This window comes from Manihot esculenta, chromosome 2 (genome assembly GCF_001659605.2).
Source record: "Manihot esculenta cultivar AM560-2 chromosome 2, M.esculenta_v8, whole genome shotgun sequence".
Lineage (NCBI taxonomy): Eukaryota > Viridiplantae > Streptophyta > Magnoliopsida > Malpighiales > Euphorbiaceae > Manihot > Manihot esculenta.
In genome coordinates this window covers 14,650,919-14,669,692 of record NC_035162.2, presented here as the reverse complement: position 1 = coordinate 14,669,692, position 18,774 = coordinate 14,650,919, and the positions used below count along the sequence as shown (strand labels likewise).

Sequence of the window (18,774 nt, the reverse complement as noted above, 5' to 3'; positions counted from 1 at the left end):
TTTCTTTGTTTCGCCATTTTTTGTTTCTTGGATTTTATTTTTATCACAATATTTATTTATGGAAATGCTATGGAGGCAAAGCTCCTGAAGGTGCCTTACTGAAAACAGATGGAAAAGTCCTAATATCAATCAGAACTGTGCGTGAGGGTTTGGTTGGTTTGTCGGTGTTAATGCGAATGTCTTTGGTCACATTGAGCCAATATCCAGACACTGAATATTGCTTGTGACAGTGCATAGAAAAGACATGTTATTTGAAGAAGGGATGGTGACAGTGCTCGCCGCCATCTGAGTCTCTCTGACGCAGGTAAACTGATTAGTTGAATTTTTATAAATATATTAAAATATTTCTAAAATTTTAAAAAATTTATTAATTTTGGTTTAAAAAAAATTAAAATTTTTTAAATATAAAAAGATTAATTAATAGTTATTTTTGTAAAATTAATAAATTAATTAATAAATAAAAAAATATTTAATAGTTAAAATTAATAGAATAATTAATTAATAATTTTTTAATATTTTAATATATTTTTTACAATTAATATAATGATTTTTCAAAAATAAAGTAATTGTTTGGAAGGTTCATACATTTCCATCAAATCAGTTATACGGGCTGATAAGTAATAAATAATTAATATATATATATAATATGAAAAAAATAAAATAAATAAAAGTAGCTAAATTTTTTTGCATTTATGGATTATAGTCGATACTTTTAATTTTATTTAATATAATTTTAAATATTAATTTTAATTATAGTAATAATTTTAATTGAAACATAAATTTTATAATGTGTAAAGTTAACATAAAAAAATTAATAATAATCTATATATTTTTTAAAAAAATTATTTTTATACTGATTAAATTGACCATATTAATAAAATTTATGTCTCAAAATAAACTCTTAATTATAATTAATTAACAATAATATTTAAAATTAAATTAAATTAGATAAAATTAAAAGTACTGACTATATACCTATTTTGCTGAAAAACTGATGAAAATTGATTTTTTAATTTAGCATTAAAAGCAAGCAACAATCTGAAAGCAACAGAAGTCTCAACTGAGGAACAAAAGCAAAGGAGAATAAACCTAATCGGTTTTTTTCGAGTTTTTATTTTTTTAGTTTCGATTTATATAAATTATAATAAAATATAATTAATAAATATATAAAATTTTAATTTATATTTTAATTTCAGAATACACTCAATTTATATGAAATTTCAATTTATATTAAAAAGTTTAATTTATCTATTTTTAACTTTTTACTTAAATTTACTTTAAAAATTTCAATTTAATATAAATTTAACTCATAATAAAGAAAATCAAGACTTTGACTTTCTCAATTTTTGAGTTAAAATCAATTCATCAAGAAATTTTGTTAAAAAACTAAAGAATTGAGTTTCTTAATTATTGAGATTTTTTAATCAATAAATTTAGTCTAAAAAATTTTGTTTCCAAATCGAATTAATTTAAATAAAAATTTAAAAAAGTAAAATAAATTATGAATTAATTATAAATTTATTAAGAAATTTTTATCAAATATGTTGGAAATAAAAATAAGAAGGAAAAACAAATAAAATGTTTAATTTAAGAGTAAAACAAGCATGTTACCTTTTATAAAAGGTAAATACCTAATTTAAATTCCATTTAAAATTGCAAATTCTTTTTTAGTTAATGCGTTGGTTGTTTCAGAATTTACATGTTTAAAATATAAAAAAAAATGATAAATAGAAAATATTTTCTTGTATCATTAAATTTTTTTTTAAAAAAAATATCAAAATAAATAAATTCATTTTTAGAGTTTGAAAATCTTATTCAACACATATAAACTTTTTATCAATGAATGTATAAATATTTTTTATTTTTTAATAATATTATAAATAAATACAAAAAAATAATTATATTTTCTGATTCTACTTTCTCGATTTCCAATTTTCACACATAAGATTATTATTCATTGATCTAATTATTATTGTATAAAAATTTAACAAATAATAAATGACCAATCGTTGAATATTTATGCGTATTAATATTTTAATTTAAATATTTTAATTTTAATTTTAATTTAATTTTTACTGATTAATTTTTAAATTTAATAGTTTATATGAATATTTAGTTAGCATATTACATATATTATTATTATAATTATTTTTTAACTATTAATTAATAAAAAAAAGTTAAACATTTATATTATTTTATATTTTAATTTAAATATTTAAATTTTAAATAAATTGATACAATATTTATATTTAAATATAATTTTAATCAATTTTCAAAATTAAAATTAAAATAAACACTCTACTCATTAAATATGTGATTTACGTTTTACATCATAAATTTTATTTTATAATAATAATTATAAATATTTTATAGCGAATATATTATTTAATTTAAAATAATAATATATATATAATAATTAAAAATAATATATTTATTATAGAATCTATAAAATAAAATTTACTTATTATTGAAACTGATTATTATCTTTAAAATTGAATATATCATCTAACAATAATTATATATAAAGTAATATTATTTTTATATATAGAATTAGTTCATATTTTAAAAAATAAAATATTATATTTACTATTGTATTTAAATTTTTATATTTTAAATCTTTAAAAATTTATTAAAATTATATATAGAATTAGTTATGGAATGGTGAGAAGTTAGAATCTTTTAAACCGACTCGTGGTGTGCGACAAGGCGATCCAATGTCTTCATATCTTTTTGTTATGTGTATTGAACAACTTTCGAGAATGTTTAAACAGCTTGTTCGTCAAGGCAGATGGAAGCCGATTCCTATCTCGAGTAATGGTCCGATGATTTCTCATCTTATGTTCGCGGATGATATGGTTTTGTTCGCAGAAGCTTCTGTGGAACAGTTGGATTTGATTTTATCATGTTTGGATGACTTTGCTAAGGCTTCCGGGCAGAAAGTGAATTTAGCTAAGTCTTCTCTTTATTTATCGCCTTTTGTTGATAGTGATTTGGCGTCACTTTTGTCTTCAAGGTCAGGTATTCCTTTGACTGCTGATTTGGGAAAATACTTGGGTGTGCCATCTATTCATGGGAGGATTTCAATCTCAACATATAGTAGTATTTTGGATAAAATGAGAGGCAGACTTGATGGCTGGAAGGCGAGAGCTCTATCAAAAGCTGGACGAATAACGTTAGTTCAATCAGTTCTTAATGCTATTCCTGTTTTTGTGATGCAGAGTGCTCTTTTACCGATATCGCTTTGCAATGAAATAGAGAAAATATGCAGGAACTTTATTTGGCATGGGAAGGATATGAAGCCAGCTGTACATCTGATTAATTGGGATACAATGTCCTTGCCGAAGCGGTTAGGTGGTCTTGGCATCAGAAATATGCGACAAATGAATCAGGCTCTATTAGGGAAGTTGTGTTGGCGAGCTTACAAGAATCCGCAAGCTTTGTGGGTTAGGTGCCTTTTCAATAAATATGAGTCGGGTTTTGTTCATTGGGAAGTCGCTAAGCGAGCTAATGGTTCAGTCAATTGGAAATCTTTTTGTTATGGTTTGGAGCTACTTCGAAAAGGGATAGTTGTAGATGTGAATAATGGGATGCACACTAGATTTTGGCTGGATGATTGGCTTCCGGTTGGGCCTCTTTGGAATTTTGCACTTAAACCGTTGATTGAGTTGAATATGCAGGTTTGTGTTCGATATTTCTGGGTTCCTAATGTAGGCTGGAATTGGGACATTTTAAATTCTCTTCTTCCTACTGATGTCCTTTTATATTTCCAATCAATTACTTTAGTTGATGATATGTCGTGTTTGGATGGTTTTGCGTGGAAGCATTCTTCTTCTGGCTTATATACAGTTAAGTCAGGGTTTGATACGTTTTATTCAGAAGTGTCAGGATCTAATATGGATTGGCAAGGGCTGTGGAAGGTTAGGGTGCCACAGCGAATTCAAGTGTTTTTGTGGGAAGTGGCACATGAGAAAATCATGGTTAATGTTCAACGCCGAAAGCGAGAATTTATTGATTATGATTTATGTCCTCTTTGTGGAGTTGCAAGTGAATCTGTTTTGCATGCTCTACGAGATTGCCAACATGTGAAACAAATTTGGAATTCCCTTTTACCTACCAATTTCGTTTCTCCATTTTTTGATATTTTGAATGTGCCTTTATGGCTATCTGCTAATATAGAAAAAGTAGGGTTATTGGCTAATGGAATACCATGGGATGTGCTTTTTAGTTCGGCTGTTTGGTGGTTATGGAAGCGAAGAAACTTGTTGGTTTTAATGAGAATAATGACCAGGATACTATTGATGCGTCCTTTATTCAGCTTCGAGCAAAAGAATATATTCATGCATGGAGGTTTTCGATGCAGGCTGGGTCTGGACCGAGAGGCCGGTCTTTGAAGTATGTTGGGTGGAAGCCGCCAGAAACAGGCTGGGTGGTAGTGAATTCCGATGGTAGTGCATTGTTGTCAGCAGGAAGAGCAAGTTGTGCAGGTTGTTTTCGAAACAATGAAGGTAGATGGCTTTTGGGCTTTCAACGGTTTTTGGGCAATTGTGGAGCAATGGAAGCTGAGCTATGGGGAATATATTATGCTTTAGTATTAGCATGGGATTCAGGGTGGAAGAAGATTGAAATTCAAACGGATTCTCAACTCGCGTTAGATTTACTTGCAGGTAGAGGTGCAGGAGTTTTTAGAGTTGCTAATTTGGTGAGGAATTGTCGTGATCTTATCAATAGAAGCTGGGAAGTCAAGATGGTAAAAATTTACAGGGAAGCAAATGCGGTAGCGGATCGTTTGACTAGTTTAACCATTGGTGATGATTTTAATTTGAAAATTCATCAATGGCCTCCTGTTACTATTAAATTTTTACTGGATGCTGATAGGTTGGGGCTTTCATGGCCTAGATTAATAAAATAAGGGCTCTATCCCTCTTTTTCTAAAAAAAAAAAAAAAAAAAATTATATTCAAATATAAATATTAGATCAATTAAATTAAAATTTAAATATTTAAATTAAAATATAAAATAATATAAATATTAAATTTTTTAATTATTTGATTATTAATTTATATTATTTGATTATCACATAAATTATTAAATATAAAAATTTATTAATTAATTAAACTAGCATCAAAATGTACAAATTGAACTAATTAAATTAAAAATTTTAAATTAAAATATAAATACGCAAAGTTGAGTGTTTTTGGATTAATCCGCCATAATAAATATATATAAAAAGAGAGAGAGACTCGTTTCAACGACGATGACGTATTGGAATCTCCGTCAGCTCCAAAAGAAAGGCCAGAGTGGAATCTTCAAATGCATAATATTCACATCTTTTCTTTCTCTTCCTCTTAACCAATTCTACAGATTAGCTTTCCCTCCTATCCAAACAAGGAGGAAGAAAAAAAAATTCAAATATGAGTAAAATAGAAAGCTCAACAAAATCCCACCACCATGTTGTATGCTTAGTGTTGTCGTTAATAATTAATCTGTTGTTTATATACAAGTGGTACGCAGGCAGTGAAGGTTGGCATCCTGATGAGAGTAACTGGACGAAGAAAGCCGCAACAGAAGCTGAGGCAGTGGCAGCCGTCTCTTGCTCCGGCCACGGCAAAGCCTACTTGGACGGACTCATTCTTGATCACAAACAGCAACCCATCTGTGAGTGTAATAGTTGCTATGGTGGTCTTGACTGCTCTCAGCTGTTTTCTGATTGTACTGTAAACGCTGATGGGTATGATCTTCTCTCTCGCTTTCTTGTTTATGTTTGTTGAGTAGGAAAAGATTGGCTTATTTTCGATCTTATTCATATGTAATATCGGAGTAATTAATTTTTTTTAATATATTTAATTTTTAAATTTTTAAAACTTAAATTTTATAATTATAACTATTTAATTTTTGCATTCACGTATATATATGTGTTGTCACAAATATATATAAATAAATATGAGAACTCACTGATTTTTAATCTTTATTTAAAAAAATATAAAAATATATCATTCTTTTCTTCTATTTTTACGACCTGAATATCGGACCGCTACCGGCGCTAGGATCCAGATCGGTTTAAGGCCGCCGGGACCCGTAGCAAGCCTGACATCTAACCTGTAAACCTGTATAATCCCATACATGATCAACAACATACATAAAAATTAAAACTTTTCTTTTCATTCATACACCAACTCAATCTGTGCATGCACTATACATAACATAATCATAACATTGATCCCTCTACGGGATCTCATCAATGTAGTTTAATTCATATGAAAATAATATTTTATAATATAATTTTTTATTAATATTTTTTAATACCGTTCGAAAATTATTATTATTTATTAAGGTTGATATCCCGGGATATTATTTTAACATATAGATTTATAGATCTAAAAAAAAAACTCATAAATTATTAATACTATTTTGTATTTTTTAGTATTCTTTTATCAGTCAAATCTTTAAGATCAATTACTCATTTCAAAAGGTTCTTACCAACTAGGAAGTTGATAAAAATTTGTGATGGTATTAAAACATAGATCTCTTCAATGTTATGTTCCTGAATCATAGTAAATCAAATGTAACAGTGGAGATCCACTATTCTTGGAGCCCTTCTGGGTGAAGCATGCAGCTAGCAGTGCACTTGTAGTAGCAGGCTGGCATCGGATGAGTTACACCTACGGTGATCAGTCCTTTACCTCTCAAGAGCTGGAGAGACACATCCGCAAGCTTCATGACATTGTAGGGAATGCAGTAACACAAGGAAAATACATTGTTTTTGGTGCTGGCTCAACCCAACTCCTCAGTGCTGCAGTTCATGCTTTATCCTCTTATAATGCCTCATCCCTTGCCAGAGTTGTAGCTTCAATCCCCTTTTACCCCGTGAGTCATAGTCTTGCTTCTGTTCATTGCTTGAACTGTTCATAACAAGTGCATACTGAGGTTTGATGTTAAATCCTTTACAGGTTTACAAAGAACAGACAGATTTTTTCCGGTCGGTGGATTTCAGGTTTCAGGGGGATGCATCCTTGTGGAAAAACAATTCAGAGACGAGTACAGATCATATGATTGAGTTTGTAACTTCTCCGAACAACCCTGATGGCCAGCTGAACAAGGCAATTCTCCAGGGCCAAAATGTCAAAGCAATTTATGATCATGCCTATTACTGGCCTCACTTCACAGCTATTCCAGCTCCAGCAGATGAAGATGTGATGCTATTTACGCTCTCTAAGCTCACTGGCCATGCTGGCTCTAGATTTGGGTAAATACAAATTGAACTGTAAAGTCTCTTATGCACTGAAGTCTGAAGAATTCTCATAGTATTTTTCTTTTATCATTTGCCTTGTCTTGCACAGATGGGCAATGTTAAAGGATAAAGCAGTGTATGAAAGGATGGAAAGATATTTGAAATTAAATACAATGGGGGGTTTCTCGGGAAACTCAATTAAGAGCTTTGAAGCTCCTGAAAGTAGTCCTTCAAGGCCTAGGAGGAGAAGAGGATATTTTTGAATTTGGATATCAAACAATGAGGAAACGTTGGGAAAGATTTAGTAAGATGATTTCAGTGTCAAAGCGTTTGTCTCTTCAGAAAATACCACCCCAGTACTGCATATTTTCCCAGAAAGTTAAGGAAGCTTCACCAGGTAATTCTCAGTCCAAATTCAATACAGCAGTTTTATAGCAAACATTTATGGGTATGCAAATTCTAGTTTATATTAGGCATAATTTCAAGAAATTTGCTGCCATGCTGTGACTAAAATGAATTCAATACAGCATATGCATGGGTGAAGTGTGAAAGAGAAGAAGATAAAGACTGTTATGAAGTCCTTGAAGCAGGCAATATCAGAGGTCGGCAAGGTGGCCTGTTCTTTGCTGGAGATAGCTATGTGCGTCTCAGCCTGCTTAGAAGCCAAGATGATTTTGATTTATTGATTCAGAAGTTAAGCCAGTTGGTCTATGAGGAAGAAGGTTCAGAAAGCATATGAAGAATCAACATGTGTAATGAATAATTCGGAGACCATTAAGAAATTTTCTAACGTTGTCTAAAAATTATCATTAAAATTCTCATTCCCTTGAACCCACAATCTCGCAAACTTTAACTAAATACATTTACTTTCGATCTAAGCTCATAGACATGATTAATATTTTACTTTATTAAGTGAATTTAGGTTTCAGTTTCACTCGATGATTTTAGTTTTAACCAAAACTTTTTAATTAACAAACAAAAAATATTCACAGCCCCAACACTTTTAGGATGTGCAATAACTTGATTAACCAAAAAAATATAGTAATTAAAAAAAATTGGCATGATAAAAAAAGAGTCTAATTGTAGAAAAAAATATCAACAATTTTTTTATAATTTTATCAGTTTTTATTTTGTAAATAAATAATTAAATATCTAAATTTATTTAAAAATAATCGAGTATAAACAATATTAAATTTATGGTCCTTATGTATTAAATTATTTATAGATCATAGATCATAATGTTTTAAATAAAAATCAACAACATTCTAAATCATTGATTTTGAGAGACAAAAATGAGCTAATTCATCGTGATCATATAATATACTACATTATAACATATAAAAAATATATATATATATATATATTTTCTAATTAAGATATGTGGTCGTAGTTAAATAGAGTAAAATTCATCTTGATACAGACTAATAGATTCATCGTCAAACTCAAATTTAGAATCCATTTTATTAGCTTTCATTTATTTCGTGTATTTATTTCCATTGAACAAATCCCAACTTATTAATCTTCTCGTTGAATGTATTTATTTTCATTAAATAAATCCCAACTTATTAATTTTCTCGTTGAATCAAATTATTGTTCAGATGTTCTCATCGATAACCTTCGAATCTCAACTTCTATCACTGTTATGTATATTTACTTGCTAAAATTCAAATTTTTCTTGAATTATGACGGTGGTCACTCCTTTTGCGTAAGAGCATACACTTATATTTCGTTGAATCCTTTACAGGTTTATAAAGAACAGACAGACTTGTTTCAGGTTTCAAATTCAGATTCTGGTACAACTTTGTAATAGTGATGGTACAGCTAAACAACAGTCCTTTAAGGCCAAAATGTCAAAGCAAAATATGGTCATGCATGTTATTGGCATTATTCTATAGTAATTCCAGGTCCTGCTTTCTGAGCTCACCGCTCATGCTGGTTCCATAATTTTCCCATTGCTTGCTGCAGGTGGCCAGTTTTAAAGAAGGGGGCTACCTATAAAAACATCATAGGTACTTGCAATCAAATACCATTGGGGTGACTCACCAAAGTCGGTTAAGAGCTCTGAAGTCCTGAAAGTAATTCAAAGGATGAGGAGAGGACACATTTGAATTTGGACATTGGAAAATGAGGTAACATTGGGACTCATAATCAAAATTACACAAGATTGTCTTTGTTTACATCTCATGAGTTTCATTGACAAGAATAAACAACAGAATGTCCAGCACAAGAAAACTTGTGCCAAAACAAGTTAACAGACGCTTCCTAATACATAAGCAAATGGCAAAAAGTTGTATATTTTTATCTGAAACGTACAACAATTACGTTTGTACAAGTTAGAAGTTACAGTGAACACCTCATGCTTGGAATGACCTCTTTGGCGACTGTCTATGGTTTAAAAAGTAGAATCCCATTCTTCTTATAAACAGAAAGCAGAGGAAAGCTAAAATGACAATCAAAATAATATAATAAAATTCTAAGTGAAACCCCCACAAATTTTCAAGCTTGGACATGCCACAATAGCTGCAATCACAGGTAGTTCTTAGATTCTCCACAGGTGTGCCTTCTGGATCAAGAATAAAGTCTAAACTCATGCCTGCTTCTCCTAAAAGGATCCCCGTCGTCTTTGATTTGTACCCCGAGACAGAGGCCACAACTACAGACATTTGTCACATAGAAATCAGAAGCAACTCAGGAAAAAGACTTGTAAGTTCATCTTAGATTAGGTAAGAGTAAACTAGAAAACACAACTGGAGAAGGCTTTGGAGACTGATATTTACTTTAATGGTTAAAAAGTTTTACCAAGAAAGAACTTCAAAGTATGTTAAGCAAATAAAAAGGCTAAACTTCCAGCATTAAACAATACTTTGCATGTTCTAGGCTACAAATATTTACCAATACAAATGTAGAAGAGCCTGACCCAAGATCAGTCAAGTGTTTGGTATTTTACACACATCATTGAGAATAAACATGGGTGCACATGATCATTTGAATTAAAACAATTACACAGCACATAATAATGTAGAATCTTGCTGAAGTATGAAAAAAGGAAAACAATAGGATGATAGTAATACCTAAATGAAAGACTATTAAAAAAACCATGTGCTCCGCCACGTTCTACGAATAGACAATCAAGTGTACCAGTTCTGCGCTTTTTTTAAGATAAGGGCCAAGGCATTGAGCCCATGAATGTCACTTAAAATTACCTGCAAGCTGCAGGTGTACCATTTGAGCTAACTTCAATTTGTAGGTCAATGCTACACTTATGATCCTTGAGGTTCACGATTATCAATTTTCATACTTTGCCACCCTTATAGTATGTTTGCATTGAGTTTGAAGGCTAAAAAGTGCTTTTTAGAAAAAAAGCACTGTTTTAGGTGGTGTTGAAAAAAGTAGTTTCCAAAAAGCTGTCTCAATTTTGATAATCTTATAAATAAATTATGTAAAAAATAATTCTAAATCATTTTTAAAAATTTTCTAAATAGTATATTTAAGAAAATGCTTTCTTAACAACAGCTCCAACAACAATGCCAAACACACCCTTAACATTTCACTTCTCTCTACCATATGAAAATAGGTTTTATTAATGCTTTACTTTTTTTTCCCCCTTAATTCTGTCAATGTCATGAACAACTTCACTTTGGCTCTGCATTTCAGCACTTGTGTACATGCAATGAAATAGATTGGTGTCCAGCGTACACAATTCATCAGAAGTTTTTTTTATTTTTTTTATTTTTGCTTTCAAGATCCATTTTGAGTACTTTAAATCTATTTCATGTTTTTGTTTGGATTTCTGATACTCAATCATGAAAGAGACCCTAAAAAGTTATGATCAGTGCACAATATCAGATACCTTCATATCCCTTTGCTGGGGTAAGCAAGCGATGGTAATCAGCAAACAATCTGCCAGCTTTAATCTGTCAATTTCAATTAAGGAACATTTCAGAAATGAAGTGGTACAATAGGGCAGAACTTTCACAACAGAGCAACATATCTGGAGGAGTTATTAACATATTTCAGAGATTATGTATAGAATTTTGAATTGAATATTTCACTGAAGTTCACTATGTAGTAAATTGACTAAATGACAGTATATGTATAGATTTACAATAATATGGCCATCAAAAACTACAAGTTAGGGAGAATATTATGAGTTAATCATAATGGTTTAGATTTTTTGAGTATAAATCCTCTGCAAAGACTTGAATTTAGGAATCAACTAAATGTTAATTTCAATTTAGTCAGGTCAGGTACATGTATCTTTTTCTTAGTTTCCACTCTGTTGAGAGCAACTAATGATGCTAGATCCTCTGAGAGACTTTAGGGCAAGTGAAAATAATAATAAACCTACCATTGTTGTGAACATACCGTGTAATTTATTCCCTTGATCATGATAGAACCTGGTAGTGGCCTCCCTCTATCAGATGAAAATATCCTTCCGTGTACTCCCATCTTTAAGGAAATAAGTTGAATAGATAGATGATCTGAGTATCACTTCATAAAAATCAACAATGCAGAAACATTTGGCATGGCAAGATTAGAGAAACTCGTTCCTAGGAATTTACATGCGCCCATAAATCTATCTAAAACAATGCCTTTCTTCTAAAAGGAAAAGAAAATATGAAAAGTGAAGGGTGGGTAACATATACAAAGAGGGATAGAGTCTCCTCCTAAGATATGTGCGCGTGCTTGTGTGTCTAGATATATGGAAAAACTCATTGGCACACGGATTCTCCAATACCACTACATAATCAAATAGAAACTCAACCAGAAGCTTCAAAAGCAGAGTATCATATGATGGAATAGGGAAAATATCAATAATTACACTAGATACTACCTTCACAACGCTGGCTATGAGGTTTAATAGACTCATTTTGTTGTATTCCCAAAGTGTAGAAAGCTGCCCAGAAATTTAGCAAGAGATTAATCAACTACAGTCGCAAGGTAGAAGGTAACAAAGTAGGATGAATAAGAGTGAGAGGATGTTCTGAAAATTATGGAAGTACTTCTTGGACAGAATTTAAACCTCATCAGCATTAGGCCATTTGTTATCACTAATTTCCAAGGTCAATTCAAAACATCCAGCATGTATATAGTTCCAGTCTTGCATTCCACCATATATTGGGTACCTGCAGCCAGCTACGATTTAGAAAGCAGCTGAGTGACAAATAGGAGAAGAAAATGAAGAGAAGTGGGTACTTAAAGGAATGCAAATTTCCAGACTTTCATATTCTTCATATCAATACACTTATTGCACCATAACCTGAATAAGAACTATTTCAGAGCTGGCATACCAAGATGCTCCATTTGTAATTCCTCCAGGAAATTCTGTGCTCAAAGACATGTTACGATGAGAACGGCTATATGTACTTGCCATGAACCGGAATGTATCATCATCAGGACATCTATAGTAAATTCTCCTGAAATTGTTTCACAACTTTAGAGAGGCTTAAGTGCATAAAAGAAAGAAAGAAGTCATCCATATCATATCAGATTAAACTGTTCAAAGAAGAGAAATCAACAATGAATCATCGAACACTACAGCAACGCCTAAGAAATGAGAACTAGCATTTAGGAAGCGGCAGGTTCTTCAACTGTAGTAAGATCATCAGAAGGCCAAAATCAGTGTAAAAGAAACTAGTGGTTGTTAAATCACCTCAGGCATCCAAAAGAAATTACATAATGGCCAATTCCTAAATGAATGTAAGCATACAGATAAAGCCAAAATAGTGCCATCAAAAGGAAAGAATTGCTTGAAAGCCACACCTCCATAATGACACTAAGCTATAGACAAGAACATGGAATAATAAGCACCTAAATAGATGAGAATTCAACAGCCAAATAATTAAAATGTAGAGCAATTACATGAAATAAGTGGAATGGAGATAAATTAAGCACAATAGTCTTGGTGGCAGTCCGATATTTCCCAAAGAGTTGATACCATAAACTATTATGAATAGATAGCATGATAACACATGACAAAGGGACCCAAGAAGATCTCTTTTCATCTTCATGATAATTAATTTGTGGGACAAATCATGAATACAGATAACTACCTTTTATCCTCAGTACCATCCCATGGATAATTTGCAACAAGTGCACCCTGTGATAGAAATACTGTGATTAAGAAGTATCCCTTTTTAATAACTGGCTATTAGAACATACAAAATCTCCATGAAACAATCTATATCATATCTTCTGAATCAGCTGGTATAGATTGCACAAACCCAGCAATGAACAAAAAGATGAAAATCAAGATCACATAGGAATGAGCAGGATGCGCAGCTCGCACATAAGGTATCCTTCACATGTTTAACTTTTTCTATAAAAGAACTCAAGATATGGGAGAACGAACAAATTATTAAAAATAAGAGATTTGCAGGATACTCCCTTGAAAAATTTGAGGAAGGAAAGAAAAAGAGGTCAACAAAATTTAGCTCACCAACCTTGTTGGAGACTAGTCATCTAGACACACGAGTAAAAGCACAGAACAAACTTGAAAGTAAATTAGTTTTTGCTCACAGTAACTGTTAAACCAAACTTGATCCCTATCATGATATCCCTCTCCAATTCCAAACTCCTTCCTATAAAACCCAGTAAATTTCATTCAACAAATCTTCCAAATTAGGAGGAAAATCCACTTGTCCTAATAAAGAAAAATTATTAAAAAAATTTTCTACAAATCAATTAAAAAACGGAGTTCTAAATAAAAAGGAGAGGTAAGCCTGTTTTTCACTACTAAGTACTAACTAATATGTTGAGTTAGACATTTAAAAATTGAAATAATAGGTATCTGTGGTGAACAAAATGACAAAAAAGACAATAATATGACAGGAGTACCTACTAAGTGCATTTGTATCAGTAATTAATAGAAGCTAGGAAATTAACAGGAAATATTTTTTTTTAAAAAAATCAAGTATTTGATATCTGATGGCTATAGCATGTGTGTGTATTTACTAAATGCATAACAAGATGGAAAAGATGAACGCTTACCCCATGCAAACTGGCAGATGCTGTGAACTGTATCTTTCTCAACCAATTCATAATTGCTCTTGTTTCTGGTTGTCGCGAGTCTATGTCATCATTCCGAGGAAAGAACTGGAAATTTTATGTTGGCAAAAGCAATATATGGTCACATTCATGAAATCCATAACAGTATAATCAATCAAGTCTAGAAATGAAATCTTTCCACAAGTTCAATCAGTATACCAGGCAAAGGAATTCATCAAAACATACCATTACAATAGCAATCTGGATTTTACAACCTGAACTAAACCTTGAACAGAAAAATTAAATCCAACCTCTAAATACTTCCAGTAGATAAGAATAAGATGATTTCTAAAGTTTTCAAAGACACACTAATCCATCTTGACAAACGATATATTTCAATCTTCACCTAAAGAGGCAGGATCATACCCTGAAATCCTCTAAGATATTTCCAATAAGAACTACATTTTTAGTCAATTCCGCACAAGATTTCAGTAACACTAAATCTCAAACCATCTTTTCTATTTCTTCCCCTTTCAGGTCTATCTTCTTTCACAACAACAGATATATAGGCAAAAAACTTTTTATGCAAATACACTGAAAATTAATGCCCTACTGGCAAAATAATTGAGAATTCCAAATCAGAAGTGTTCTGACATTGTAAGATCCTAACGAAATAAAACAATGCTTAAGAGACCTAAAATTTCATGATGTCATTAGGATTTTGTAACTTAAATTAAATGAAAATATAACAAAAAAAACCCTAACAGGTCCTGAAGAGAGAATTTGATTGCTCATCATAAAATGATCTAATTGCTTGCGCATATTCAATTGAAAATTTTTAGAAAAAAAATTAAAGAAAACTAGCAAAAATAAACAGAGGTACCTGGTCTGGAAAATCTCGATTTAGATCAATATTGTTTGCATTACCACGCCGCCCTAATGAAAATCCATCAGGATTCATTGATGGAAGAATATGAAGGTGAACATTGTCTACTATCAATGTGGCCTGTAAGGATGCAGATAAAGAGATTCACTCATTGCAGTGAAAACATATCAGAAGTAGAAAAAAATATTGGTGATGAAACATCTATTTCACTTGGGTCTTATTCAGCAGAAGAAATCAGAAGCAAATAAACATTTGACAAACAAAGATGACAAGCTGAAGGAAGGGAAAATGTTGCTTTTTTTAAAATAATCTTCTGAAGCAGTAAGAGGGGACATCAGCAAAGATTTGGCAATGTAAATACAGATGGACTACACAAATGAACAAAAGAAAAAGTGTTATAGTTCCAAACTAGGCTCTGTTAGAGCATTAAAGATGAATCCATAAGGCAAAAGAAAGATAGATTACTTTAGCAAGACGAGAAAAAAAATGCCGAAGACTCATAAGCGTAAAGGAGACACTGAAAATGCATGTGGCAATTGCAACAGTTCTAGTTCAACTGCAGCTAATGCAAGTAACTAAAAAAGCACCGAAATATCCAAAGTTGAAGAGAATATTAGAGAAAGGTGTAAATCAAGAACCAAAATGCTGTCAATAGAGGTGTAAAACAAATAAATATATAAAAGCACATGAATGATTGGCACCACAAAAATCAAACACCATCATGTGAAGTGGAACAAAAAGAAATTACCAAGGGATCTTTCAGATAATTATCGCATATCCAGTTTGCAAGACGTATCAGAAGTTCGCGACCAACGGGCTCATCTCCATGCATATTTCCAATATACTGCAAAATAAAGCAGTCACACACCAATTTGCTAATCATAATGAACAATATTAAAATCAAACCAAAAAGATTTGCAGTTAGAACAGAAAAACCCCCAACAGAATGCACAAGGAATTTGAGAGCAATAGTGAGAGAGAGAGAGAGAGAGAGAGAGAGAGAGAATAACAAATAAAGTCCTTGAAGCTTTTGCAGATTTTCTAATATCAACATTTTTTTCCTTAATTTGAGAATTTGAACTTTTTCCACACAATAATACCATTATTCAATAAAGCTCCAACATATGGTGTTCAATGAGCACACAAGTGGCAAAAAATACTACTAATAACAAAAGTTTGAGGACACAGTTAAAAATAGAATTGAAGCTCATCAAACTTCAATCTGCTTAAGAAACAGCAAGTTTAGGGGAAACATTTGACTAAGTTATTATAATTTTATTCTAAAAAGCGTGATTTTAAGTTAACAGTCCAAACCCAACATTAACAACTAAAGTTGCAAATCTGACACAAATCAAAAGAAAAAAAAATAGGAAAAAGAAAAAGGTTGCATGCTTGTACATAAGTGCAGGGTCTATCATTTACCTTGAATGCAGGTTCAGGCTCTTCCACCCCAGGCTTGTCAGAGATCTCTATGACCCACTACAAGCAAAAATATAAAAACAGATACTAGAAACACACAACTCAAAAGCATAAATTGCAGCTAAAAAAGACGTGAAAGTAGAGAAGAGAAAGTGAAGAACTAACTTCAGTGAAACCATTACCAGTGGAACTCCATTCACACTCTCTCCAATACTGATTAACCATTCCATGAATCCCTCAAAGAGAGGAACAAAGAACACAAGTCAGCATAATTGAAAGAAAAAAGAAAAAAGAAAAAAAAAAAAAAAAAAAAAAGAGAGAGAGAGAAAGAAAAAGGAAAACAAAGAAGCCCTTTAACATATAACTCCGTCTGGCTATTGCTAAACATTACAGCAGCCATATAGAGTAATTACCTATAAATCTTAGAAATGTTACTGCATCTTTTCCCAAATTCCTTCACAGCCTTTTCAAGATCAGAGTTACTCAAGTATCCACGAGCCTTATCAACACTGTGACACAAATTTTCCATATCAATACATCTCAAAACCAAAAATCGAAATGTATAAATAAATCATTACCTTCCCTGAGATTTGTCACCCTCAACTAGAAACCGCCTAGCAGAATTCGCATACCAACTGACATTATTAGTGCCTGAACAGAGCATCAAATTAAAATTTTGAGATCACTACTACGAATCCAAAGAAAATAAAGCGTTCATGTATAAAAAGAGGTACCTGAACGCAGAGAAGAACGTTCTCCGCCTCTGGCGACGGATGATGGGAGAAAAAAAGAGAAACCAAGAGAGAAAAAGATGACACAAAAGGGGATTTTCATTTTGCAATTCCCAAAAATAAAAGTGAATTTGGATTGGTTGAGCTTTTCAGTTGATCATTTTTATCAGTTTGTTTTGATCAGAGAGCTTCGAATCTTCGATCCATTTCATGCGCTTTTTCGTTTTTGGGTTTGAAAAGTTGCGCGATGAAGGAAAGAAAGGAAGACGTAGATCGCACTCGCAGGTGGAGGAGCAAGCGAATTTCTGTATGGGCTTGGGCCGGGTACGTGGTAGATGGCTCCGAGCTCAAGTGAGGTGTGTAGTGCATCAATTTGACTCTAAATTTGATTGAATTTAAAAAATTAAAAATATAAAAAAATAAATTACTATTTAATTTTTATAATTTTGTAAAATTTTCATATTTCTAAAAATTTTTTTATTGTATCAGTTAACATTTTAATATAAATATTTATGGGATAAAAAAATTAATTTACATTTATTAAAATTTTGAGTCTAAACATAAATTTTAATTTTTAATCTAAAATTTTGAATCTTGATAATGAAAATGAAAAGAATTAAATTGAATATGAGAAATTACAATATAATCTATAAAATTTTTATAATAAAAATATATCTCTTAATTTAAATTTAATTTTAAAAATAAACATATTTTTATATTTATTATATATAATAATAAATATATTATATGTAATAAATATTGTACAAATAAATTTCTATTGTATAAAATATTATATATTAAAATATTACACTAAATATTAACTCAACACTATTAATTATATCAACATCTCATTCATATATATATAATTTAATTTTATATTAATAATATTAAATAAAATAAAATAATTATTTGTTTATTTCAAATGACTAATTTCAAAAGAATTTTAAATGAATTGAATTTTTTTCTTATTTTTTTATTTGATAAAATTAATCATATAAGAATTTAATTATTTTAAACTATTGTGAGAATTAATTTTAAATTAAAAATAAAACTTATTTAAAATTTTAAGATTTTGCAAAAAAAGATTTAACTTAAAGTTTATTTATCTCAAAATTATTTAATCTCTTAAAAACTAATCATCTGTGTCTTTCATTTATTTTTTAACTTTAAAATTGCTTGCGCTTTTTTTAATTAAATATTTTTTTTAATTTAATTTAACTTATTATTAATATTTAATGCATTTATGAGTAATAATATGAAATTTATTTTATTTATTTGTTAATTTTTAAAAATAAAATAATCTATCCTAATTTATATTTTTGTAATAGTAACAACACATATATTTTTTTTTCAAGTAAAACTATTGGTTCTATTGATAAAATTTTATCAAATAAAGAGAGATATCATCCCAAATAGAGAGACGATCATACCTAATAGATTCTCTAGCCAAAGTATGAGCAGGTAGAGTGGTATGACGATAAACCCATCTAACAGAAATATCAATTTTAGAGTCTAACAAAGATT

The 18,774-nt window shown here is 30.7% G+C and overlaps 2 protein-coding genes across 4 annotated transcripts; one reads left to right on the top strand and one right to left on the bottom strand.

Moving 5' to 3' along the window:
* Nucleotides 1–5,309: 5,309 nt before the first annotated feature.
* Nucleotides 5,310–8,065, top strand: LOC122723128 (tryptophan aminotransferase-related protein 4-like). The gene is given in 6 exon segments (XM_043954323.1): nucleotides 5,310–5,727; nucleotides 6,569–6,863; nucleotides 6,947–7,242; nucleotides 7,337–7,403; nucleotides 7,405–7,624; nucleotides 7,755–8,065. Coding segments are annotated over 6 exon segments (1,407 nt in total). The 5' UTR covers nucleotides 5,310–5,410; the 3' UTR covers nucleotides 7,967–8,065.
* Nucleotides 8,066–9,336: 1,271 nt separating this feature from the next.
* Nucleotides 9,337–17,528, bottom strand: LOC110609566 (carboxypeptidase SOL1). Of its 3 annotated transcripts, XM_021749227.2 has the most exons (15): nucleotides 17,254–17,528; nucleotides 17,098–17,170; nucleotides 16,933–17,028; nucleotides 16,702–16,732; nucleotides 16,523–16,579; nucleotides 15,849–15,944; nucleotides 15,098–15,220; nucleotides 14,218–14,322; nucleotides 13,281–13,327; nucleotides 12,519–12,644; nucleotides 12,251–12,353; nucleotides 12,062–12,124; nucleotides 11,593–11,676; nucleotides 11,078–11,141; nucleotides 9,337–9,880 (listed from the first exon to the last, which is right to left on the bottom strand). In XM_021749227.2, exons 1-15 carry the CDS (start codon nucleotides 17,351–17,353, stop codon nucleotides 9,582–9,584), a joined length of 1,467 nt encoding a protein of 488 aa, XP_021604919.1. In that variant the 5' UTR covers nucleotides 17,354–17,528; the 3' UTR covers nucleotides 9,337–9,581. The 3 variants fall into 3 exon arrangements, with proteins under 3 accessions (XP_021604919.1, XP_021604921.1, XP_021604922.1); XM_021749229.2 differs by lacking the exon at nucleotides 17,254–17,528 and having other exon boundaries at nucleotides 16,685–16,755; nucleotides 17,098–17,176; XM_021749230.2 differs by lacking the exon at nucleotides 17,254–17,528 and having other exon boundaries at nucleotides 16,702–16,755; nucleotides 17,098–17,135.
* Between the last annotated feature and the right edge of the window lie 1,246 nt (nucleotides 17,529–18,774).

Bases quoted from the DNA above. Each gene is read 5' to 3' on its own strand.
- LOC110609566 (XM_021749227.2), bottom strand. From the start codon at position 17,353: ATGAAAATCCCCTTTTGTGTCATCTTTTTCTCTCTTGGTTTCTCTTTT. The intron at 17,171-17,253 runs GTACCTCTTTTT...TGCTCTGTTCAG, and splicing joins ACGTTCTTCTCTGCGTTCAG to GCACTAATAATGTCAGTTGG. The intron at 13,328-14,217 runs GTAAGCGTTCAT...TTTCTATCACAG, and splicing joins CATCTGCCAGTTTGCATGGG to GGTGCACTTGTTGCAAATTA.